Source organism: Pavona decussata, unplaced genomic scaffold, assembly GCF_977016875.1.
Source record: "Pavona decussata unplaced genomic scaffold, jaPavDecu1.1 SCAFFOLD_40, whole genome shotgun sequence".
NCBI lineage: Eukaryota > Metazoa > Cnidaria > Anthozoa > Scleractinia > Agariciidae > Pavona > Pavona decussata.
In genome coordinates, this window is record NW_028145462.1 from 667345 (window position 1) to 693468 (window position 26124).

At 38.5% G+C, this 26124-nt stretch overlaps 1 protein-coding gene, 1 long non-coding RNA gene and 2 pseudogenes across 2 annotated transcripts in view; 2 read left to right on the forward strand and 2 right to left on the reverse strand.

Moving 5' to 3' along the window:
* Positions 1–26124, forward strand: part of LOC146483053 (uncharacterized) — a 258284-nt gene that overhangs the window by 8093 nt on the left and 224067 nt on the right. The gene's annotated exons all lie outside the window — the stretch shown is intronic.
* LOC146483055 (uncharacterized) lies at positions 1365–3111 on the reverse strand. The gene has a single exon (XM_085106220.1). It carries the CDS (start codon positions 3109–3111, stop codon positions 1474–1476), a length of 1638 nt encoding a protein of 545 aa, XP_084962346.1. The 3' UTR covers positions 1365–1473.
* LOC146483056 (large ribosomal subunit protein mL43-like) lies at positions 16885–22628 on the forward strand (annotated as a pseudogene).
* LOC146483057 (uncharacterized) lies at positions 23879–25521 on the reverse strand (annotated as a pseudogene).

Consider the following 26124-nt stretch of genomic DNA (forward strand, 5'->3'; position numbering starts at 1 on the left):
ACTACCTCAATTTAAGAATCGTTTTTGTTTCAACAGAAATGAGATCATGTGGTCTCAAAATTCTTTCCAGCTCTTAAGAAAGCCACATTACTCAAATAAATGATTCTCTTGCTACAAACTGTATTACAAGCACCAGTCACTAGTGATAAGTGTATAAGTGAGTACATTTTTGTGGAGAATAAAAATAAGAAAATAATAATCCACAATATATCAACTGCATGGACATGTATTTTAAAATCAAATCATTAACACCCACGGATCTGATTCAATTGTCCCACAATGCAGGTATATTTTCATTATACAATCCTGGCCAAATTGTTAGAACAGGGGACTCGCTTGGGCCGATATGCAGACATGATTTTACTCCTATGCATTCTCCCTCCATTACAAAGGCCATGAACAAAGAACAATCAACAAGTGTAAATCCTCAACATTGAACAGAGATGTCGCTCTTGTTGAAGCCAAGTAAAATGGGAAAAATTGCCAAAACAGTCAAGTGTCGCTAATGTCTTATTGGCCAGGAAAATAGTTGCATGTGGAGCTGTCAATCTATTCCTGGGAAAATTTTTCACTACTCATACTTGTAAGCAGATGAAAATCAACTATAATTTTCACAATACTTCAAATTACTTAGTAAGGAAAATAATTTATCAGTTTCCATGAAAATAGTTTGTCAAAAATATAATCATTTATCAGGATCAAGATAACTTAAAGAAATTAAAGAGTTTTCAAAAATGAGAAATGCTGGCATCCTTTGCCATATAACAGGTAAAAAACATGGGCAGCTAATTAAAAGTTGTGCTCCTTGATTGGTTATTTTCAAGGCTCCTCGATGAGTTTAAAATAACAGCAACATTACTGCATAGCAGCAAAATAATTAACTGTTTTTAAAAAAAACCCTTTGAACATCTACAACAATTAAGGCCAGGCAAACTTTATAAAATAAAAAGGTTCTAACTATAAACCTTAATTGCCATCTCACCATTCTAATAAGATTAATAACTGGATTACACTGAGTGGCAAGATGACTCGGGGAGCATTCTTTTGGGACTATTCTGTAATAGGAATACAAGGAGTACATAGGAATAGGCAAAGTGGCATTCTTTGCAGAAATAAATTGTGTGTATTCCGTTATTCCTAAACCACAATAAGAAAAACCAGAATTATTCTAAAAGAGTACACCCTCAATATACCTACACTCTTTATGCTATTTTAAAACTTGTATATTTTCGTAAGTTTTCTTCATCACAAATGATATTGAATTATACATTACAAGCTCTAAGAAAAAAAAACAACAAAAGTTAAAACATCAGTAAACGTAGTTACTGTTACAGTCGAAAGCTAAGCAGTAATGGCTGTCTTCATAGTCACTTGATAATCCTGAATTGTCGCGAAGTTAATTGTTTTCATGAAACTTCCTTCGTTTTAATTTTCACTAAAAAAATGTTGATTTGTGTTTCAGAGTCACTAACTCTAGAGAACAATTACCTTGCCATTAAGGGTATCTGTAACAGCCACAGCAATGTGACCCTCCATGCTCACTGTAATCCCGGTTAAAGAAAAATTCTTCCCTTCAGTTACCACTATTCTCCTCACGAACTCACCATCTTTAGTGTATATTGCCACACACAGGTGCCTTGTTTCTTGTTCCCATCCAGCGACGACAACAAATTCACCAGATGGATGACATGCAATGCAACAGTACTCATCTTCTTTGGTGTTAATGTTGAATTTACGCTGCTGTTTACCATCGTCGGTGAATATGAACACACAGGAACCATCCAGTATCATGACCTGACCATCAGGACCAGCAGTGATATCATCTGCATCCTGCAGTATCCCTTCTCCAAAGCTGTGTACATATCTCCCCTCATGCTCGTACACATGCACAATCCTCCAATCTGTCAGTATCAGTACTTTGTTATTGGTGACTGCCAGTCTGCCCAAGCCCTCTCTCACAGGAAACTTGTGTAGGAGGTCAGCGGTATGACTGAATATCTGAACTTCCCACTCAGCCCCATACCTCCCCGGCTCGACCAGTACATAGATGCTGCTATTGTTCATAGCAGTGATGACATCGTAAACATGTAAGACCGTCTCAGTGTCATTACGTTCAAAGTGAAATTGGAGAACAAACTTTCCGCTGCTGTCAAACACTTTCACACTTTTATCCGAATCGTCTGTTATAATAAACTGTCCATCTGCGTTTGTAGCGATATCCGTAGGATCCTTCAGGTTGTGCTCCTCTTCACCCTCCTGACCAAATGACCATGGTGTGACACAGTAGTTCTCCATACCTTGTTTCTGCAACACTTTAGAAACTCTTCCATCAAAGAGCAGATCCACTTTCTCTTCCCCGGTATCAACACAAGGCCAGTCGTACAGCGGGTTGTTGCTAAAACTGACCATCAGAATAACATCGTAGATGGTGCGATTCACATGACAAGTGGCCGAAATGATCGCCCTTCGTTCTTCTTTTCTAAACCGAGCCCAGAAGCCACTTTTAAGCTCGACAGTAAAACATTCCTTAACAGCTGACAGACTGTGTAGCTCTTCAATGCACACTCTACACGCTGCTAATGCGACCTCGGGATTGTCTACTGTCTCCAATATTGTCGACATTACTCGATATTGCATGGCCACTACGCGATCAGACAATTCCAAAGCTTCATTAGCGAATGCTTCTGTCGCTTTTCTTCGGGCATCTTTGAATCTGTCTTTTGCATCGGCAAGCGCCCTCGTAGCTGACTCATCCACGTCAGTAAGCTCCAGTCTTCTCATTCCCTTCGCCAGAGAAACTGCTTCAGCACTAGCTGTTCCAGCTGCTGCTTCTTCCTTCATCGTGCCGTGCTCCCTTTTGCGCCTTGCCTTATCAAACACTTCATACAGCAACTCGATTCCTTCTTTAAAAAAGCTGATACTTGCTAACAAATCTTTTCTTGCTAAGCCCTTCAACTGCGACTTGATATCGTCGATTTCACGCACGATCAAGCCACGGAATTTCTGATCTGTTACGTCGCCATCCTTCAACTTTTCTGCTGCTTTATCCCTTCCTTTATTCACGAGCAAACCGATGGTGGCTTTAAACACAGCCGTTATTATTGAGGACATCACAGCTAAAGAGAAAGCCAAACAATGCTAACAATTGTATTCTATGAGCTACTTGTAACAGAGCTTGTTGATTAGTGTTGTGGCGTTGCTAACTAGACAGGAAACATTTTCACATATTACCGCCTGCAAATTAGATTTCGAAACAAAGAAATACGAGTTCATAGTTCAGTGCCTCACAAAAGACTGAAAAGCGGGGTTCTTTCACCTGTTGCAATGTCTAGAAATATTTATTTTTTAACGAATCAAATGAGGAAGGAAACGATGTGTCAAGTGCGAAAACAATGACTGTCAAAGGGTTTCATTTATTGCCGCTTCTATACCCTCAAGCAGTGTCCATACCGTATCCCACTGCTAAAACTTTTCTTTTGAATATGCTTACTGTTAACAAGTCATGCATGAAAGGTGTTAGCCGTCGTTGATCGCGACTTGATATAATCGTTCAATTCAATCGTTTTTTACAACAGTTGTCACTCACATAACTGTAAGTGTTAACCGCAACGTTTCGACCGCTAAACTGCCGGTCTTCACTGATAAGGTGGTTGTGTCGATTTGTTGTCAGTATCAATATAAGTAGTAACACCATGTTTGACATCCTTGCTTTGGATGTTAGTGATTGGAAGATTTCGACTCTCGTTGTTCGAACTGCTACATAAAGCGTTGTGATAAGACATCAACAACTAGGTTAGCCGGAGTAAACATACGTCGTTTCGCGGTGCCGCCACTGCGTTGACGTCTGTTTATTCAAACTACAGCCATGTGAAACAATCGTGAGACAAACGATCAATTTGAGCTATCATGCTTGTCATTCCATAATGGCGGTGGGTGGAGAAGAGCATAGTATGCAGGCGTCTTTAGTAAGCATTTCTTCTGTAACTACCTTTCAAGAGTCCTGATCATAACAGCAACTCAGTCTATTGAGTGGAAATTCGCTTTCATTCATTTTACTTTTAAGATAGCTGTCCATAGCGTTACGTGGCACAGGGTACTATGCATCTCATTATCGCCAATATGTTATCAAAGATCCTTAAATCCAGACTCAACGACGCCGTTTGTTGTGAACGCATGCACCGTTAGGTCCTTAATTAAACAGTACGGTTTCATAAAACGTTTAGAGAAATAATTGCCATTATCAGAAGAAAGGTTAATCACCTGTTTTATCAACAGCTCAAATAAAAAACTGATCGCTTCTTAAAATTGGCCGCCACATTAAAAAAAGAAAACAAAAACTGGCTGATAAGAATTATAACGTGATGAATCTGTTTTCGCGCGAGATTTTTTCCAGCTCGCGCGCCAGCTTCTCGCCGACTCCTGAGACAAAAGAAAAGTAAAACTGCTTGAAGCAAGCTGTCTTAGAAACCACCGTAGTCTTTTTATTTTCACCGCTAGGTTCCGTTTAGCTTCTTTTTGTTGAATTAAAAACTGAATAAAATAAAATGACGCCAACGCATTATTATAAATCCATTAGTGACCAACATTTTAAAGTCTCCTGACCCGTACCAAAGTATTGCATCCAACTGATGAATTGTCCTTGTTCTTCAACATGAGTGAAGTTCATTTGACTGCTTATTATCTGTCTTGTCTATATCTTTGGTCTGTTGGTAGTTCCTTTCATAAAGAACATGTACAGCTCTGTAACGTTTTGACGCATGTATAGGTTTGGTATAGCTCCAGATAAACTAATATTGTGCTGCGCTCTTGGCCTAAAATTAGAAAAATGTAAAGACAAAACAACCAAAGCAAGTTGCTTCAAAAACGCCAACATTTTTTTATTTAAATTTCGACATCCTATGGAGACTAAATGAATTTCTACTATAAATATGAAAGGTACCAGTCAGTTTTAATTGAACTTATTAATTCAACACCTTCCATGATTTCTGAGAAACATTCCTGGATTCTTTAACAAAATATTTGCCGGCGGCAAAAAGCAATAGTGAGAGACGTAGCCAGGATTTTTCCAGAGGTACGCACAAGTTTTCCAAATCCCCCTGCAACCCCAGCCCCCCACCTCCATTTTTTTTTTCACGTGCCATCATGATGACATGAATAAAATTTCTTTATTGTAAGGATGGTGAGGTTATGCTGTACGTTTAAGCGTGATAGGAAATGGCAATTACGTCGTTACATTCTTTGCTGCTGTCTTGGGTTCATTGAAGTGCTCCGATCCCTTCATTTATTAATTAAGCCAACAAGCTAGCGGTATCTCAGGGTTTTATTCGCAAACGCCGGAGCACTTTTTACCACTGTTTTTCACATCATTGCTTTTGAGCGGCATTAAGTACGCGCTTACTCAGTATAAATCTACAAATAAACAATCAAAGTGTACATGTCTAGATCTACATCGCCAAGAGCAAAAAAAACTGAGGCATAGCTTTCCTAAAGGCATAATGGATGTAATGGTTTACTGTTACAAACACAAAGCTAACCGTATGTCTTTTCTTCCAGCAAAGACAGAAATTACCTCATTTAGGTCTACTTCCTTGTGCTTGTGAATATGTATCACGGATAGCGAGGACAACCTCGCATCTGAAATAGCACTCCGAAGTGGCGTCTTAAGCCTCTTCATGCTACTAAAGCGCCGCTTTGCAGCACATGTAGACACAGGGTATGTGAGAAGCGTCTTGACTGCTACATCAATTGTAGATTAAAATTCTGGGATAGAAAAGTCTAGCGTTCCCACCAAGGCCTGGGGAGTGCCATCTTCAACCAGCAGCCACTTATGACGCCACATAATCACTTGTCGTTTTATTCATTTTATTTTATTTTATTTTATTTCATCTTACCTGATTTGATTTGATTTCCGACTTTTTCAGGTACGCACGTGCGCATGTGCGTACAAGTAGCTACGCCCCTGCCAGTAATAGTAGTCTGGGAAAGATGATTTAGGCCGGAATTTTGAGGGAGAATCTCATTAAGATGCAATAGAATGTAAGTGCTTATCCGTTAATGGATTTAGTCAATGAAGGTTTGAGAAAAATGAAATAAATCGAAAATCGACTGAATGTAAGTTCATTTCAGTCGCCAAAGTCGCCACACTCGCCAAAAACGCCAATGAGATGCCTGTGTTTTACCTAAGGGCTCGTGTGAGACACGCAACGAAGTTTACGTGAAGAACCCACGCGTGGATAACGCGAGATGTACTTCGCGTGTGCATTATTAGTCAGAGATCTATATATATACAATCTTTAAAACTATTTGGAATTAAGCTAAAATAATATAATACTATCATGATATTTCTATAGCGCTTATACATCGTTGTACTAAGCCTAAACAAAACAAATTTAATTACAATACGAATTTAGGTTATTTTTAATTTATTGCTTGATTTTGCATCATTGGACAATCATTTTTCTTGGAAATAAATCCATTAACGGATAAGCACTAACAATCTATTGCATGTAATATTCTTTAGTGAATAAAGACAAGCATAAGTGTCATCATAACATTCAACTATTTGAAAAGAAATTTGAAACTCGCTGTGTGAATTATCCTTAATTTTTATGCCGCCATTTAGACACCGTGGTAAATACGTTTACATAAAACGATACCACTGTCCACATTAAGCTGTCTTGATGGAACCAATATTCCCTTAAAAAGCAACAATTAAAGCAGGCATCAACCGTCCTGAGGTACAGGAACAGATGATTATTACAAACATATGAAGGCAAACTTAGTGCTTTAGAAGTGGAACTGAGAGTTACTTTCATTCATTAATTCATTCATTCATTCATTCATTCATTCAAAATCTTCAGTAATTTGATCATTTCTGTATCGCGCTAGTCAAAGGCAGTTATTTTTTTAGGTCTCTCAAGAAATTTGCTTTGTTTATTAGCAAGCATTCAGTAGTCGCGTGTTTTAATTGTTCTTTTTTTAAATTGATAATTTCTATCAACTTAAGCTGTCTATTGTTTTTGATAAAAAGGTAGAGGTTTAAACTTGCATAAGCCGCCTTATTTTCATGACAAGCGTAATACTACAACTTCCTTGTACAAGATCCGTTAATTGTAACGGTTAAAATATTATCCATTAAAACAACATCTCGCTGGAATGTGTTTTAGCGTGGTACTCAGTTGGTTAACAACACCTCTCTGTGAAGGACGTATCCATAAAAGAAGCACTGGCTCTGTCATCGCTTTCATTACAGCTTCTGTTCAGAAAATCTCTCAAATGACACAGGCATGGCCCCACACTGATCGCTTCCTCTTTTTCGCTGGAAAAGATACATCTGTATGCAATAAAAGATGGAATCGTCTTCCTTTAAAGGACAACATCCTTCTCAGTGGACTGAAAATCGCAAACAAATCTTGATGAGAACGCACCAAAAATCACCGTTTAGATTAACCCGCAATCTGAAAGGTTTGCCAAGTGATTGTTTCAAGTGAAATGTTTTCGATCTCGACGGGTTTTAATATATATTTTGTAGACGTGAATTTCAGCGTTTTTTCAAAAGATCATCACTTGTTTCATGCACGTTTGCCCACCATCAAATTTGAGTCAACGTATTTGGAACGTACATGGGGCTCATTTCTGCGTTTCACTTAAGTTAAAAAATCTGGATCCACCCTCTTGTTGAGATTTATGATGGCTACATTTATAAACGGCAACCGTTAAAAAATAATATGAGCAGTACGAATTAATAACCACTTTGCAAAATCTCGCTTGGTAAAGGCCTGGTGAACATGAGTGGACGAGAAAATATTTTCATATTTGCACGAGGGCCATATGAATGTACTGAAAAACTGTCATACCCAATCTCCCCTCTTGTCATTGCCCAAATGTAGGCGGTCTGGGATCTGGGTACTACTTAGGTGTTGAGTAAACAGAGTAAACAATAATCGATGCTTGGAAAGTTTCTTTTATTTTCTTTGATTTATTTAAAGGGAGGGGTTCACGGTTCTGCGCATGTTCAAGAATCAAAATACTTTTTTGCCTTTCCTCGCTATGACCCAAGGCTGTTAAATTTAATTCGCTGTTTATGAACCATTCGGAAGGGAATAGGTAACTCGTGTGGTAATTTTTTCATATGATTGCGTTACTTCGCATGCAAATAACTGTAAACACATCAGCCGTGGAATAAATCCTACGGGTCAACGCTAAATTCAATATCGACGATGTGAGTACAATCCGCTAACATTTTCTGTGAATTTTGGTCATCAGTCATTTTGCGTGGACTAATTATAGAATGTGATTACTGAAGTACATGTGAATGGGATTTTTAAGGCCCTAAAGTTGATAAGAAAGAGATAAAAGCATTTAGATTCATGCACATTCACTGAAATGTGAACCCCTCCCTTTAAATGTAAATATATTCGTTATGTATGTCAAGAGACAAGGTGCATTGTTATGGAGACTTGTAGTAAAATATATATTTTTTACTTTCAATTTTGAATTAAACATATTTACAGTTCCTTGCATACGTTCGTCGTTTACATGTAATTATTTTCAGAAAAGAGATGAAATTGTTTCCATATTTTTCACTCCATATGAAAAAAGTATGTATTTTTTTTTTTAATCTTTGAATTGAACATTGTTTAGAGTACCTTGCATAAGTTCGTATTTAAGATGTTATTATCTTTAGTAAAGAGATGGAATTGTTTCCATATTTTTCACTCCATATGAAAACAGCTGTTTGTTTGTTTGAGGTCTAATAACCTTAACTTTTTGCAAATCTCATGGTCATGACTAACATGGAGGTACGCGAACCAGTTTATGCTAACAAATGCCGTGTTACTTTGTTCTTTCTGACCGTCGAATAGTTTTTGCAGCAAACAACGTTACTTAATTTGGTAATAAAAACTTGAGTTTGCCAGTATATCTGTTGGCTGTCCGCTTGTAGAGGCTTTAAAAAAGCAGAAAGAAAAAAAATCGAAGGGCGTCTTCGAAGAGATGAAGTTGTTAGTTGACGTAATTTTCACTCCATGGACACAAGCACCCTCGACTTGATTCCGAGGCAGTTTTATGTTGAACAGAAGGTGATCACGAAATTCATCAGATCTTGGCAGTCTGCGTTTAGCCGCTGATTGGCACCGATGTTCGCAAAATGAACTTTATTCCTCAATCCTGCTTGCTTGGTTGGCTCTTTGTTCTATTCTAGTAGAACAGAAGTCGCAAACTTTTTCGACTAGTTTTCGTGCAATTTGATCTTCAAACAAACTTTCTTCCACCCCACCATAACAAGCCGCGAGGGCTTCTTTCTTCTCTGCTCTGTACAATTGTTTTATTATTATTTGTGTTAAGTCTCTGAATGAAGTTTAAATTGTCTGTTCAGGCTCGGTTTTTACTCCTTGTCGTCTAAACTGTCGTATGATTTGTGTGGTTGACGTAACCTTGAATTTGTGGAGGCGTCTTGTCGGTTTTATGCTGGAAAAACTCTCTTGGTAAGAATGAATTACGCGTCACTCTCATTCTCTGTAAAAGTAAAGAAGACAAAATATGTAATATTACAAATAAATAAAGTACGTAAAGCTCATTAACTGTTTCTCTTCGAATGCAAAGACAAGATTCAGAGTAACATAATTTTAATAACTTGGGGAAAAGGAACGAAACCTCAACATACAAAGAAGTGCTCTGTAAGTAGCTTTAATTTTATTGACTTTAGGATTTGGTCTTGATAAATAGAATAAAATAGACAATATTACAGCAAAGTACTGCTCAGTAGCTTTCACCTGAATGGTCACACTTTAGGATTTCAATCACAGACTCAAAAGATAGAACCACCCTGTACAGCATAATAAGCAGCACCACAGGAAAGTACTGCTCAGTAGCTTTCATTTGAATGGTCACACGTTAGAATTTCAACCACGGACTCCAAAGTTAGAATCACCTTGTACAGCAAAATAAGCAAAATCACTAGAAAGTACTGCTCAGTAGCAGTTTTGTTTAAGTGGTGTTAGTAGTAATAGAGGGTCAAAATTAAGCCCCGTAAGTGTCTTCCCCTGTCTTCCTGCATACTAATAAGTGCCTTCCTCCATACTAATTAAGTGCCTAGTCAGTGGCAGTAAGCAAAAAGCCATTTTAATCCCTAACTGGCACAAACAGACAGTTAGTATGCTTACCCTTTTACAGACGTTAAATGATCCAATCAGAATGCAAAGCAAATACATATAGCGCGGGCGGCACCAAGCGCGGGAAAACGCGCACGAACAAGTCACGAGTGATTTGGGGTTTGCTTCTCATTGGTTGAGAAAGTGGCGTGAGTTTGCTATCCAATCATAAAGTGCAGCAAACATCAAAATGAACCAATCATGCATGTAGCAGGCACCAGTAGCATGAAGAAAACCATAAAAGTGCCTCTTTACAGTTTAGGCTTGAGTGCGGGAAAACGCGCACGAACAAGTCACGATTGGTTTTGATTTTGCTTTTCATTGGTTGAGAAAGTGGCGCGAATTTTGCGAACCAATCGTAGAGCGCAGTAAAGGAAAACCTTCATTATAGTGATAATAATGCGGTGCTAACAATTATAAACTCATATGCAGCAAACGTGACCCAAAAGTCACACTGTGGCTAAAGTTTCAGTATTCTATTAAATACAGCGGTTGATCTGACTTTTTATGGTGATGCTATTCGAGTATTGGATAAACTACTTTGAGGCAAATGGGCTCCGTCCGTCCTCACCTAAAATGCTGTCAGAAACCATGAAAGTGCCTGTTTACAGTTTAGGCTTGAGTTGTTCAACCCTCTCTTCAAAATTGCCATCTTCTTCCTGTATGTGCCGCTGAAACGCGCACAAAACGGCGTTGAAGTGTTTTAAGATGGGCGTATCACAGGTAACAGCCTCGTCTTCAAAGAACTTGACGTACTCGTGGTAGCCTGCGTTGTTTTTGTTATAATCGTTGAAGTGATGCTCAAACCTGATCTCGTCTTCTATGAAACATTTGCGCACGGCGTCCCCAGCACACGGCCCGTACGAGTCCTCCTCTGAGCAGATAATAAAATAGAACAGTAAACTACCTGTACCAGTGCTAATTGTGTACCGTATATTTAAGAGGGATGCCCATTCTTGATATCAGTCCAATACTAGAATGACTGAACCAGTTATGGCAAAGACTAACCCGAGGTGACTTTTAACTTGGCTAGCATTGGTTTCCAACATTTCTACTTTAACTGATCAATACTACCAGTCTTTATCAGTTGACACAACAACCTGGTACCTTGCAAACCTGGATTTAAACTGTGAACAGGCTCTTTAAACTGAAAGAGGCTGGTGAGAGCCATGGGACATTTCATTTTACGGGCGTCAAGTTGCCGATTGAACAAAATTCACTAACCGATATTCGTCAAGTTCTCTTCCTCCATTATTCCAATGAAAGAAAATGGAAATGGTGAAATGAGTAAAGTGAAAAAAGCCTTACTTGATGGGGGCTCGAATCCATGACTTCGGATCTGCTCCTAAAGGTGGCGGTTTGTCGTAATTGCGTTGTTTCTTTGGGACAAAGACCCCTCTACAGAGGTGTATAAATGGACACCGGTGAAAATATAGTGTTGGATGACACTCCTTTTTTCTCTTTTGGTATTGGGATCACCAAGTAATATAAAGCAAAGTACGCCAAATATATGTGCACCAAACACTCGGCTAACGAACAATGGTTTCCGTATCGTCAAGAAACATCCGATTAGCGGATTGTCGGAGGTGAGTTGTAGGCTTTTTAAGTCCTGGCGATATAACATTTCTAGTTATGTGTGAGTTCTCACCTGATTCTAAGGCGATTGTTCACAATTCTTCAAACAACGGCATGTGTTCACACAAACCCGACAGTGTTGCAAGGACCATGTGCTGCCACTGAAAGGCGACGATGAAATCAAGGATGTCCTCGTTAGTTGAAGGTAAAGAACCAGCAGAACGCACCAAGCAAGGGCCAACTCCCTGTGAGGAAATTCGAAAAGTCATAACAACAACAACTACATGCCTCGTGTCTAAAGCGGCCTTCACACGGCAAACTAAAGTTGGCAAACTTGTGTTGTCAAACTCAAGTTGCTGTGTGTGAACGGCACAAAAACAGTCGGCAAACAAGTTGGTAAACTGTTGGCGACAAATAGAACTTGCCTCTATTCTCGCCAACTTTTTCGTGTTGGCAAACTCGAATTTGACGTGTGAACGCAAGAGTTGGCCAACTTTTTGGAGCTGGCCAACACATGTTGGCCGACAAAAAATTGCCGTGTGAAGGCCGCTTAAGGGAATGGTGATCAAAACTACTATACTCGAACAGGACCCTTTAAACCACAAAACAGATGCATTGCTCTCTGCCTGTACTCCCCTTCCTGAACGTCAACAAATTGTGTCTTTACTGCATAGCCACCCCTCTATCCAGCAGTAAAAAAATGCCAAATTATGAGATTGACAAACCTCACTTTTCTGTTGTTCTGGCAATGCTGACTCTTGCTTGCTGAATATTTCTATGTCAAATCAAATTTAAAGCCAATAAAGTTTTGCTGGTAATATTCATGAGATGGGTGGTCTCTCCGATAACCCCCCCCCCCCCCCTTACCCCTAGACTTCAAACACACTTGTTATGACCAGTAAGCTCGTAAAGTCTAAACTTCACTTTACATCGCTATACCAGTAAACAGAGGAATGATGACCCTACCTTAAAATATAGGCAAGATGCATGAATTTTGTCTGCAGCCGTGTTAATACGGCCTCCCGCAGACTGTACATAAGCTCCTTCCACATTAAACCCTTCCTGTAGACACTCGAGAGCCTCTTCAAGGCCGGATCTATGCTGTACAACATACCCTCTCACAAAAGATGTGAAGCTCACAACAAAAATTAATAATGCGGAAGATGATCATTGAAAACATTGCGGTCTGGAGCACAGGAAAATGGAACAAGGAAAGTAAGTAAAGTAAGTGAAGTAATATATCAAACACGAGAAAGCGTGTTTCATCAGATATCCAAACACTGAGAAGTAGATTGAAAAAAGGAGGTGCAGCCGAGTTTTTTTAAACGACTTCGAGTCGGAGAAATTCAAGGCTAAGTTGGCAAAATTTTATGGTAATTAGGATCTCATATCCAAACCACGGTCACGGTAGTGATTTTCTTTGTTTTCTCTTGATGAATTATTAATGAGTTTGAGAACTTTATTTAAGACAGGGTGGCCCAATCAGCTACTGGGCTGTTATCCTGAGGGGCCCTGTATACATCTCAAATCATAATAGCAAAGTAATCAATTACAATGAGCGCTTGTAGTCTAAAACCTTGTGGTCTGAGAAAAAAATTACAATTTATATGATTCTAATAAACACTTTTGGGCTTAAATATTACAAGAACTCTGTTAGTTGCCTATCGATTTCAAAGTCTGTATATGAGATGTTCACACTGTCGCAGTGATGCCAACTCCCCCGCTTTTGGCCGGAGACTTACGCTTTTTTGCCTCGTCTCCCGCTCTCCCGCGTTGGAACAGAAATCTCCCGCTTTTACGTCCCCTATAAATATTGAATACTGAGTTCCTCCTTTTTTTGTGTGTGTCATACTGCCATTAGACTAGATGGAATTTTTCGTTTTTCCGTTTAACGTAATGAAATGTTTAATTTTTGATGGGACACCCCTCGGAGGCTCTTCGCCGTTGCTTACACGGTTCTGCTGGCTGCCCCTGAAGATTTGTAGATGTCTCCCGATTTTTGTACTCCTCGGGGGGTTGGCATGTATGCTAGTGTCGGGTGTGTGTGAGCACATGCCGTTGGGCTAAACTATTGCAAAAACCCTTACTTTTTCTCCAACTCGTTAAGCTGCAGCTTTATGATAAGTAAAGTTATTAAAACTGAATCGCCTCTGGTAATGTTTTTAATGAGGAAGAGAAACCATTTATTTCGAAACGTTAGTCTTTTGTCTTAACTTTTGTTTTGCCAGTGTCTTTGATACAATGGAAAATAACATCTTTTTCGTAATGATTAAAAAGAGGCCTTCAAAGAATACGAACAGGTCAAACTATTAAACCAGGGGAACTTTCAGTTTGGTTAAAAATTTCGGAACTTCCCATGTCAAATTGGTAGAGCAGCCACAAGCACTCTCGCGGATGTCGCAATTTCTTGTGACGATGGATACAACTTTCACGAGGAAATTAAAACTTTGTTGAATATACAGAAAGCTTTTACTTTGTACATGTTAATAGCAGCGCCAGAAGAAATTTAAACAGAATGCAGGTGTTTTGCGTCTTCAGCAAGAGAAAATTTGTCAATACGGTTAATGTCACATGTGGGTGCGAGTATATAACAGAAATCAGGGAAATTTTGTGCAAATGCAGGGAATGTTCCCTTACAGTGATCCCAATGATGTTCAGAAACTGAGTTATTTGTTATTTATTGTGTTCGTTTTTGGAGTTTAGAAAGCTGATTGTCTGCTTTTACTGATTGTAAACTGTGCTTAGGGATTAGGGAAACAACTGAAATGCTTTGTTCCTTGCTTTCCTTATGCTCAACAATGACAAAAATCCAATGGCTTCGCTTAAATTGGAAGGGCCGTTTCCATACCGCGAGACTTGCAACAAGTGTTGCTTGATATCGTAAGCATGTACCGCTGAACCGATTCTCAGTGGGTAATAACATTTCAAGTAAAATGGAATTGTAAAGTGTATTATAATGAGAGCATGCAATGTATATAGTTTATTTTTTATCGCCGGTGTGAAACTATTCAACTAGAGCTTGAAATGTTCGCCTCAACTTATGATGAAGACTGATAATTTCGTTTTAACACAACAATTTGAGATCAACTGGTTTGCGATATCCTTTATTTATGACATTAAAGCGTTCAAAAATTATTTTAGAACACACAGAACAAAAGTTATATAATAAAGAGAATTATTGGCATCAGCGAAAATATCGCTTACCCGCTGGCCTGTATGTGAAACTTGACGCGGGCAGAGATTTGAGAACAATCATGCACGAAATATAACAAAACTGAAGAGAACTTTTTGGCCTTCAGCTCCGCTAAACAATCATCACAGTACTACAGAAACAATTATGGGAAGTTACTAAGAAATTAATTACTATGTGTAAAATATGCCTTTAACAATAAAATACTGCGTAACTTACAGTCCACTGAAGTTTGACAAAACTCAGTTTAAAAAGCTTAGGAAGTGAAATCAGTGATTTGGGGGAAATTTCTTGTCGCCCCGATCTTTGTTGTTTATCAAACATCTATGCAAAGCTGAGAAAATTATGAATAAATAAATTTGTATTAAATATTGCCTACATTTTAAAAGGAAATATGAAAGCTGCGTTGAAGATCGTCGACTGAGTTAATATCAGCCTTCATTCACGAATTAAACCAAGAAAACCTACCGACAGTGTTTCAAGCAAGCTGTAACTATCTTTGTACTAGGTAAGGGACCGATCGTTTATTACGTCCTAGGGGGGGGGGGGGGGGGTAATTTTTTTAAACGAGTTCTTTTTGGGGGGTAATTTTTTACCTTGTACGAAAAGTGAGGGGGGTAAAATTTAAAGGGTACCAACTAAATGTATTTAGCAATCATTCTTCTCATCAATCATAGAGTTGGTAAAATCGACTAGATACTTCTCCATATCGCTACTATTCTTCAGAGCGACAAAGATCTTGCACGTAATTGGTTGAGTAATGACATAGACAGGCAAACCGTGTATTTCATCAAGCAGTTTATCTCTGAAGGCTTGTTTATCTGGGCAAAAAAATTGACCAAAAGACGAATAGAGATGGTAGGCTTCTTCAAAATCAGGAACACATGTCAAAATCTATATATCCACATCCTTGATCCACATCCATACATCAAATGCTCCTGTACTGCTCTCAAACCCCGAGCTGCTTTGACCTTCTGTGCACCTTCTTTTTACGTCTGAAGAATAGACTCCAGCAATAACAAAACATCGTTATTATCAAGACATTGAAGAGATATTCTAAGGTACGTTCCTTACTTGAATTTCGCCTAACTTCTGATTGTTTCTCTTGCCAGTTCAGATTCAGAGAGCTAGCGACTTCCGCATGTAACCAAGCGTTGTGGCCAGGACCTTCTCAACAATTCAACCACCAGGCCAACCATGGGAGGGGGGGAGGGTAAAATTTTCAAACTGTCGTTGCCGTGGGGGGGGGGAGGGGTTAAACTTTTGTTTGAAAGATTTTTTGGGGGGTAAAATTTTCATACACTCGATTTTTTAGAAAACCGCCGCCTCCCCCTAGGACGTAATAAACGATCGGTCCCTAATGTGTAAAAATAAATTAATTTTCTAGATTCAGTGCTATTTTTGCAATTAGTGATATTTGCAAGTTGCGTTAATATATTTTTTTTTGTCTCGTCTGTGGATTTATACAATAACTGTCCAAATTCCCGCGTGCTGATTGGCTCGTAGCTATTGTCTATAAGAGTACAGACAATAAAAATGACGTCAGATGTAACGCGCGCGCTTTCTCAACGAAAAAAATAGCCAATTCCGCTCGTACTTTTTCCATGTTATTGTAAAAAACAAATCGACGGCAGTTTTCTATGGTCTATACTCTTATAGACCATAAAATGACGCCATAAAATGTCCAAAACTTGGCAGTGAAACCACTCGCCTGCGGCTCGTGGTTCCACTTGAGTTTTGAACATTTTTGACGTCATTTTATGGTCTATAAGAGTATAGACCATAGAAAACTGCCGTCGATTTGTTAATTTTATATTTGCAGGATTCTAAAAGTTAAGGAAATTTCATTTTGTTGTTAGTATACATACAGAAGTCCCCCAAAGGAGAGGCTGTGTTTTGTCAACTCCAAGCCTCTTACATGAATAACATACTTCAAAAGGATCTGGGAACAAATTTCTAAATTTCAATATGGCGCAGGTTGGAATCCCTAACAGAGTATTCGGTCGCTTTGTTCGTCCGTTACAGCGGCTTGTTTTTAATTACTGTAAACGCGGAGGAAGCAGCAGAGGAATAAGGTAATGCATTAACTGTTGAAAAGGTTGTTGTCTTTTCGTGAAGCTCTTTTGACCAGCATCACCTCGTGTGTTTATCTCAGGGAATACATTGACAAGGAGATTGTGGAATTTGCAAAGAACAAGCCTGAAGCTGCAATTTACGAGAACGAAATGGGAAACATCCCAGGATCGTTGCAAATTTTCGTAAGTTGATTTCGTAAGTTACTTAAGCTTAATGGATGTCTAATCAAATACTGTCTTCAAGTGGTTTTAAAAATGACCTTACTCTCTTAATACAGGGATTACGAGAATTTTCTGTGATCATTCATTGTGCATATTAACCCCTTGGTTGTGCTTTTTTCTGCATAAAATAAAAAAAAAAATCACTTTTTTTAAGCGTCAATGTATTTAGCGCAGAGCACTAATTGGGGACACTTTCCAGAATGACTAATTTGGTATTTAGAAACGTTGGTTTTTGAGGAGAGGGGAAAACCGGAGTACCCAGAGAAAAACCTCTCGGAGCAAGGACGAGAACCGACGACAAATTCAACCCACATATGACACTGAGTCTGGGAATCGAACCTGGGCTACGTTGGTGGGAGGCGAGTGCTTTCACCACTGCGCCATCCCTCCTCCCCCCTGGGTAGTACAGATGTCTCACCCTTGTGGTCTGCTGAGTACACTTAATTGTAAAAACGTTGTCACTTAAGGACGGTGCCTACTATTGTTACGGCGCATACGTTCTACGCATCTCGTGATACTCGGGTTTCCTATGGGTGGTGCCTACTAATTCAGGGATATTTTTGCTCTGTTTAAAACTATGCGGAGAAAGCAGAACTTAGCAAGTGCTTTTGGTATCCAAAAAGAAAATTGGGGGTAACCATGTATTTTTTTTAGAGATAATAAAGCTTCAATTTGGAAAAAAACCGCCGTACATTTCTTTGTAATTTACTGTTTTTTAGAATAATAATATTGTTGCTTAATTATCTCTCAAAAATGCGTGGTTACCCCCAATTTTGTTTTTGGATTTCAATAGTCCTTGCTAAGATCTGCTTTCTCTGCACTGTCATAAAATGCGCAAAAATACTGTGGTATTAGTAGGCACTGTCCTTAAAAGGTATGAACCATGAAGTATAAGACCCAACAACTTTCTGGGAAGCATTTGACCTATCAGCTTTTTTATCTTCATGTTGTTAGAAAATAAAAGTATGTGCAGTTTTTAGGACTTAAAATTCACATATTGCTCGCAGACAAAGAAAAAGACATGAAATATGAACATGCCAATTAAATTATCCTATAATTTCATCAGGTACTTGCATTGTTTACAATTGAAAGTTTGTACAGGACAACTTTTTTCAACTGAGTGTATACACAACAAAAATGCATATGAAATCAAGTGTGGTTGTGTATTGTACTCATCTTAGTCATACGGATCACTTGGTGTAGAATAAAAACCATTAAAGCTGATTGAGACCACTTGACTTTTGCTTATGCCATACCAAGAGGTGAAAAGTGGAAGTGAAATACTTGAAATACATAAATTTGAACTGGGGATGAAAGAATGCTGCATAAAGTGGAAGTATTATGCAAATTTGCTGTCATTTCAAAACCCAAAAATGTTTGTCTGTCAGCACAAACAAAGAAATAAATTATCAAGTTTGTTTTAAATAATTTTTATCGCCCCAGTGCAATAAAACTGTCAATTAGTGCCTATGACCAGAGACAGAGTAGGTTGGTATGGATTGAAACTTGAAAAATGTTAGGCTAATTTTTTTCAAGTTCTTGTATTTTTTGTTTCCAAAATGTGCTAGAACAGATAACAAGTTGTTCCTTTCAAGAATTGAGTTGATTTTTTTTCCTCTTGTCATTCTAGAATTATTTGGCAGCTGATTGAAGGTCTTAATTCATCATTTTTAACAAAAGATATCAAAAACGCCATGATACTTCCCCTTTAAGATGCAGACATTACTGCAATGGCTTGCAGTTCAGGTGTATCGCTTCCAAATTTCTCGTATTTATTTACTTTTGTGTTTTAGTGAATGGCAACAGTAAAATAGTGGAAGTGAAGAACAAAACTCCAGAGGAGATCGAAGAGTGGGTTGAAAGACTTAGGCATGAATCAGGAGTAAAAGTACAAAGGATAAGACAATTTTGGCACACAGAGAATCCTTCCATACAAGGAACATGACACCATTCCTAAACAAGCCGCCATCACTGAGACGGTCAACTGTCAATGGATCTACGGCGCAAAGACAATCAAACAGTTGAATCTGTGTGGATGTAGCCAACATTGCAGACATTGGCGAGAAATTACCAAGTTTGGTCTTGTTCAACAAGGTGATTGTGGCACCTTTTTGCCTCCCCCACCCAAAACTCTTTTCCACTTATTACCTTGTAAAAAGCTAATGTTTTGAGAGGGTTGTTCAAGTTGGGAAAGATGTCGGCAGCAAAAACTGTAAAGTGGGCAGCTTATGCAGTCAAATGGGCCATTTGCGAGTTGCTAAGGACAAAACTTTTCATATAAAAATTAGTTTTGTTTGCATGTGAATGTAAAATAATTTCTAATAAAAACAATGTATGAAGCGTCACTTTCTTAATGAGGTTCAAAGCAACTCAACAATGTCCTACCAGTATTTGTATAAAGCTGTAGCTTTAAAGAAACCACAGTGTCAACATGCATTTGGTGAATTTGTTGAGTCATGAAGAGTCTTTATGTAGTGATCATTTTCTTTATTCTCCTGAGCTGTATGCTTGATTAAGTAGATATTGTGGTGAGAAATAAGGTGCTGATCATTATTAAGATGTTTAGAAAGGTTTTAACACCCCTGGCAGACTAATTCCTCTAAAGATGTCCCTGCAAGGGCAAGTAATTCATGGTACTTAAGGTACCATATAGTCACCCACATAACCCTAACCCTCCATATAGTCACCCTCACCTTACCATGAATTAAGGAAATGCAAGGAAACAAGATGCCTGCTACACTGGCATTACGCGTGATGCCCGGACTGATTCATTTATTCCAACTGTATGCTTCGCCGATTGATAAAACTATCCTTGCTAATGGAATAGTTTGAGTCACGACGATCGCGTTACGCTGTTCCCCTTGTGTTACGTTACTCAGGGTTTCAAGGGAAATTGCGGGAATTCCATTGCGATAACGTAAGCTTCTCAATGACCTCTTCTCTGTCTGCAATCGTGGACTAAGACTGTCAAAGAGAGCACGATTCCTTCGCCAAGGAACTCTCCAATTTCCACCGTTTTAGATGTCGAGTGCTTCTTAGAAGTTATTCTTTCGATTTACCGCTTCAAAATGGTGAAATTTCCGTTTCAAAACGGCACACTTGAGTCCAGAACATGTTAACAATATGGCGCCACAATTTAATGCAGTTTTAATGAAGAAATCAAATGATGCATTGACGTCACACAGGTAAGGGTGAGTGGGTCCCCTCCCTCGCGATATAAGCGACAAGAATGGATTTTGATTGGCCTGCTTTTGTTGAAGACAATCAGAACAATACATCCCGAGTAGGAGAGGGGAGAGTTTAATGCATAAATTAATATACTGATTTGTAGCTACGAGGAAGAAAAAAAAAAAAGAAATCGACCCGTTTTTAGACACGGTATGCCCCTTCAGGGCATCCCGCGTAATAAAATCCCTCTGGCTTTTAAAGGGTGGGGGGGGGGGGGGGGGTGAATTTGCTTGAACATCTGAATAAAATGTAAAATATAAAAAAATGATTGAATTTTTTTTTGTTATTTCTTTTGGCATATTGTGTTCCGTCAGTGATTGTGTGAACCTAAGTGTATATGACAAAAAAAATTATTTGTTTCATCAAATCTTCATGTTGTTCTCATAAGAAAGTAGAAAAATAGAGTCCTTATCAATTTTTCTTCCCCCTGCTTTTGAGGCATATAAAAGCATCAAATTTCTTTTCCGGTTGGGTACAATACACCCAAGATGGGAGACTGGGGATAATAGGGCTGTGATGTCAATACAGGAACACTTAGTATGTCGCGTATTCAAACGACGAAAACAGACACACAGTGTTGATTAGTCTCTGTTTACCATCTGTGTTTTACCGTTTGAATACATGACATACTTAACTTTAAAAAAACTTGAAACCTTTTTTTGGTAAATAATAACTGAAATAATTTACTCAGACTTGCAAATAACTTATAAGCTTTGTGCTCTAAAAGTGAAAACCTTATCTTAAAGGGGAAGTATCATGAAAATTTGATGTTATTTCAAAACCCAAAAATGTTTCTCTGACAACAGAAACAAACAATAATTGTCAAGTTTTGTCACAAAATTATCACCTCAAAGTGATACTGACTGTAGATTAGTGCCCCTGGCCAGAGACAGAGTAGGCCTGTATGAGTTGAAACTTGAAAAATGTTGGGCTAATGTTTTTCAAGTTATCATATTTTTGTTTCCAAAATGCGCTAGAACAGAGGACGAGTTGTTCCTGTCGTCGTTCCAGAATTATTTTGTAGCAAAGTGAAGGTCTTAATTCAACATTTTTAGCGAAAGAGGTAAAAAAAAAAAAACCCATGATACTTCCCCTTTAAAGGATCTTCTAATTTTCTATGTTTAACGATGGTGCCTACAATTAACGAAGTATTTTTGCATACTTTGTGACTATGGGGGAAAAGCTTATCTTAGTATGGGCTATGGAATCCAGAAAGATAATAATTTGGGGTAGTGGGGTATTTTTTTGTGAGATAATTAAGGCAATACAGTGGCATCACATCTGTTTCACTTTATGGCTTCTCAGTGAAGGAAAAAAAAACTGCGGGTGTCTATATTAACCTTGCTTCACTCATGTGGTTCTAACTTTACAGTCTGTGCATGAAATGTTGATGTGTGATACTTCAGATGTTATTGAACGCAAGTGTAGCCGCTGGGATGAGACTGTTTCAGAAATCATTTACACTGTATTTCGGTAAAGACGGCGAGGAATATTTTACACCCTACTACACAGCAGGTTGTCAGAGGAGCAGTCTATGAAGTCGACAGTAAAGAAAATATTTCAATCTTGAGAATAAAACTTGAAATTATTTATGTGAAAATCAAACCAGGAAAATAAAATGGGAATTTTTATGCCAAATAACTTCCCCTGTAATACTTCAAAAGAAATATACCAGTAAACCTTTATTGTAACAACGAAAACTGTACAATTTACAAACTTGTATGAGTTGTTAAATTACACGATATAACCACGGTAGGTTTGCCAGAACTTCAATGTTTATGTCAACTCAAACAACCACTACAGTTTTTCTAAACTCTCTTTAGTGCTGACATGACCTCTTCCTAGACTAATGTTGACTTAAGGCCAATATCAGTGTTCATTAGTATACACAGTGATTACACAAGATTATAAACCAATAAATACACTTCAATAAAAGTTAATATTTCTGACCAGTGGTTTAATTACCTCAATTTAAGAATCGTTTTTGTTTCAACAGAAATGAGATCATGTGGTCTCAAAATTCTTTCCAGCTCTTAAGAAAGCCACATTACTCAAATAAATGATTCTCTTGCTACAAACTGTATTACAAGCACCAGTCACTAGTGATAAGTGTATAAGTGAGTACATTTTTGTGGAGAATAAAAATAAGAAAATAAGAATCCACAATATATCAACTGCATGGACATGTATATTTTTAAAATCAAATCATTAACACTCACGGATCTGATTCAATTGTCCCACAATGCAGGTATATTTTCATTATACAATCCTGGCCAAATTGTTAGAACAGGGGACTTGCTTGGGCCGATATGCAGACATGATTTTACTCCTATGCATTCTCCCTCCATTACAAAGGCCATGAACAAAGACAAATCAACAAGTGTAAATCCTCAACATTGAACAGAGATGTCGATCTTGTTGAAGCCAAGTAAAATTGGAAAAATTGCCAAAACAGTCAAGTGTCGCTAATGTCTTATTGGCCAGGAAAATAGTTGCATGTGGAGCTGTCAATCTATTCCTGGGAAAATTTTTTACTACTCATACTTGTAAGCAGATGAAAATCAACTATAATTTTCACAATACTTCAAATTACTTAGTAAGGAAAATGATTTATCAGTTTCCATGAAAATAGTTTGTCAAAAATATAATCATTTATCAGGATCAAGATAACTTAAAGAAATTAAAGAGTTTTCAAAAATGAGAAATGCTGGCATCCTTTGCCATATAACAGGTAAAAAACATGGGCAGCTAATTAAAAGTTGTGCTCCTTGATTGGTTATTTTCAAGGCTCCTCGATGAGTTTAAAATAACAGCAACATTACTGCATAGCAGCAAAATAATTAACTGTTTTTAAAAAAAACCCTTTGAACATCTACAACAATTAAGGCCAGGCAAACTTTATAAAATAAAAAGGTTCTAACTATAAACCTTAATTGCCATCTCACCATTCTAATAAGATTAATAACTGGATTACACTGAGTGGCAAGATGACTCGGGGAGCATTCTTTTGGGACTATTCTGTAATAGGAATACAAGGAGTACATAGGAATAGGCAAAGTGGCATTCTTTGCAGAAATAAATTCTGTGTATTCCGTTATTCCTGAACCACAATAAGAAAAACCAGAATTATTCTAAAAGAGTACACCCTCAATATACCTACACTCTTTATGCTATTTTAAAACTTGTATATTTTCGTAAGTTTTCTTCATCACAAATGATATTGAATTATACATTACAAGCTCTAAGAAAAAAACAACAACAAAAGTTAAAACATCAGTAAACGTAGTTACTGTTACAGTCGAAAGCTAAGCAGTAATGGCTGTCTTCATAGTCACTTGATAATCCTGAATTGTCGCGAAGTTAATTGTTTTCATGAAACTTCCTTCGTTTTAATTTTCACTAAAAAAATGTTGATTTGTGTTTCAGAGTCACTAACTCTAGAGAACAATTACCTTGCCATTAAGGGTAACAGCAATGTGACCCTCCATGCTCACTGTAATCCCGGTTAAAGAAAAAATATTCTCTTCAGTTACCACTATTCTCCTCACGAACTCACCATCTTTAGTGTATATTGCCACACACAGGTCCCCTGTTCCTCGTTCCCATCCAGCGACGACAACAAATTCACCAGATGGATGACATGCAATTCGCTGGTACTCATCTTCTTTGGTGTTAATGTTGAATTTAAGCTGCTGTTTACCATCGTCGGTGAATATGAACACACAGGAACCATCCAGTGTCATGATCTGGCCATCAGGACTAGCAGTAATATCACGTACAACCTTCAGTATCCCTTCTCGAAAGCTGTGTACATATTCCCCTCATGCTCGTACACATGCACAGTCGTCCATCCTGTCAGTACCAGCACCGACACCAGCACCTTGTTATCGGTGACTGCCAGTCTGCTCCTGCCCTCTCCCCTCACAGGAAACTTGTGTAGTAAGTCAGCGGTCTGACTGAATACCTGAACTTCCCGCTCAGCCCCATACTCCCCCAGCCCGACCAGTACATAGATGTTGCTATTGTTCACATCAGTGGCGACATCAAAAACACGTAAGCCCGTCTCAGTGTCATTACGTTCAAAGTGAAATTGGAGAACAAACTTTCCGCTGCTGTCAAACACTTTCACACTTTTATCCGAACTGCCTCCTATAATAAACTGTCTATCTGCGTTTGTAGCGATACCCATAGGTACCTTCAGCTTGTGCTCTTTTTCACCCTCCTGACCAAATGACCATGGTACACAGCAGTGCTCCATACCTTGTTTCTGCAACACTTTAGAAACTCTTCCATCAAAGAGCGGATCCACCTTCTCTTCCCCGGTATCAACACAAGGCCAGTTGTTTGCGGACAGCTGGTTGTTGCCAAAACTGACCATCAGAATAACATCGTAGATGGTGCGATTCACATGACAAGTGGCGGAAATAATCGCCCTTCGTTCGTCTTTACTAAACCGAGCCCAGAAGCCTCTTTTAAGCTCGACAGTAAAACATTCCTTAACAGCTGACAGACTGTGTAGCTCTTCAATGCACACTCTACACGCTGCTAATGCGATCTCGGGATCGTCCACTGTCTCCAGTATTGTCGCCATTACTCGATATTGCATGGCCAGTACGCGATCAGACAACTCCAAAGCTTCATTAGCGAACGCCTCTGTTGCTTTCCTGCGTGTTTCTTCGAATCTCTTTTTGGAATTTGAAAGAACCTTCAATGCTGACTCATCCAGGTCATTAAGCTCCAGTCTTCTCATTCCTTTTGCCAGAAAAACTGCTTCAGCACTAGCTGTTCCAGCTGCTGCTTCTTCCTTTGTCGTCCCGTGCTCCCTTCTGCGCCTTGCCTTATCAAACACCTCATACAGCAACTCGATTCCTTCTTTAAAGAAGCTGATACTTGCTAACAAATCTTTTCTTGCCAAGCCCTTCAACTGCGACTTGATATCGTCGATTTCACGCACGATCAAGCCACGGAATTTCTGATCTGTTACGTCGCCATCCTTCAACTTTTCTGCTGCTTTATCTCTTCCTTTATTCACGAGCAAGCCGATGGTGGCTTTAAACACTGCCGTTATTATTGAGGACATCACAGCTAAAGAGAAAGCCTAACAATGCTAACAGTTGTATTCTATGAGCTAACAGAGCTTGTTGATTAGTGTTGTGGCGTTGCTAACTAGACAGGGAACATTTTCACATATTACCGCCTGCAAATTAGATTTTGAAACAAAGAAATAAGAGTTCATAGTTCAGTGCCTCCCAAAAGACTGAAAAGCGGGGTTCTTTAACCTGTCGCAATGTCTAGAAATATTTATTTTCAACGAATCAAATGAGAAAGGAAACGATGTGTCGAGTGCGAAAACAATGACTGTCAAAGGGTTTATTTATTGCCGCTTCTACCCTCAAGCAGTGTCCATACCGTATTGCACTGTTAAAGCTTCTCTTTTGAATATGCTTTACAAGTCATGAAAGGTGTTAGCTATCAGTGATCGCGACTTGATATGATCGTTCAATTGAATCGTTTTTTACAACAGTTGTCACTCACATAACTGTAAGTGTTAACGGCAACGTTTCGACCGTTAAACTGCTGGTCTTCACTGATTAGGTGGTTGTGTCGACTGGTTGTCAGTATCAATATAAGTAGTAACACCATGTTTGACATCCTTGCTTTGGATGTTAGTGATTGGAGGATT

Bases quoted from the DNA above. Each gene is read 5' to 3' on its own strand.
- LOC146483055 (XM_085106220.1), bottom strand. From the start codon at position 3,111: ATGTCCTCAATAATAACGGCTGTGTTTAAAGCCACCATCGGTTTGCTC.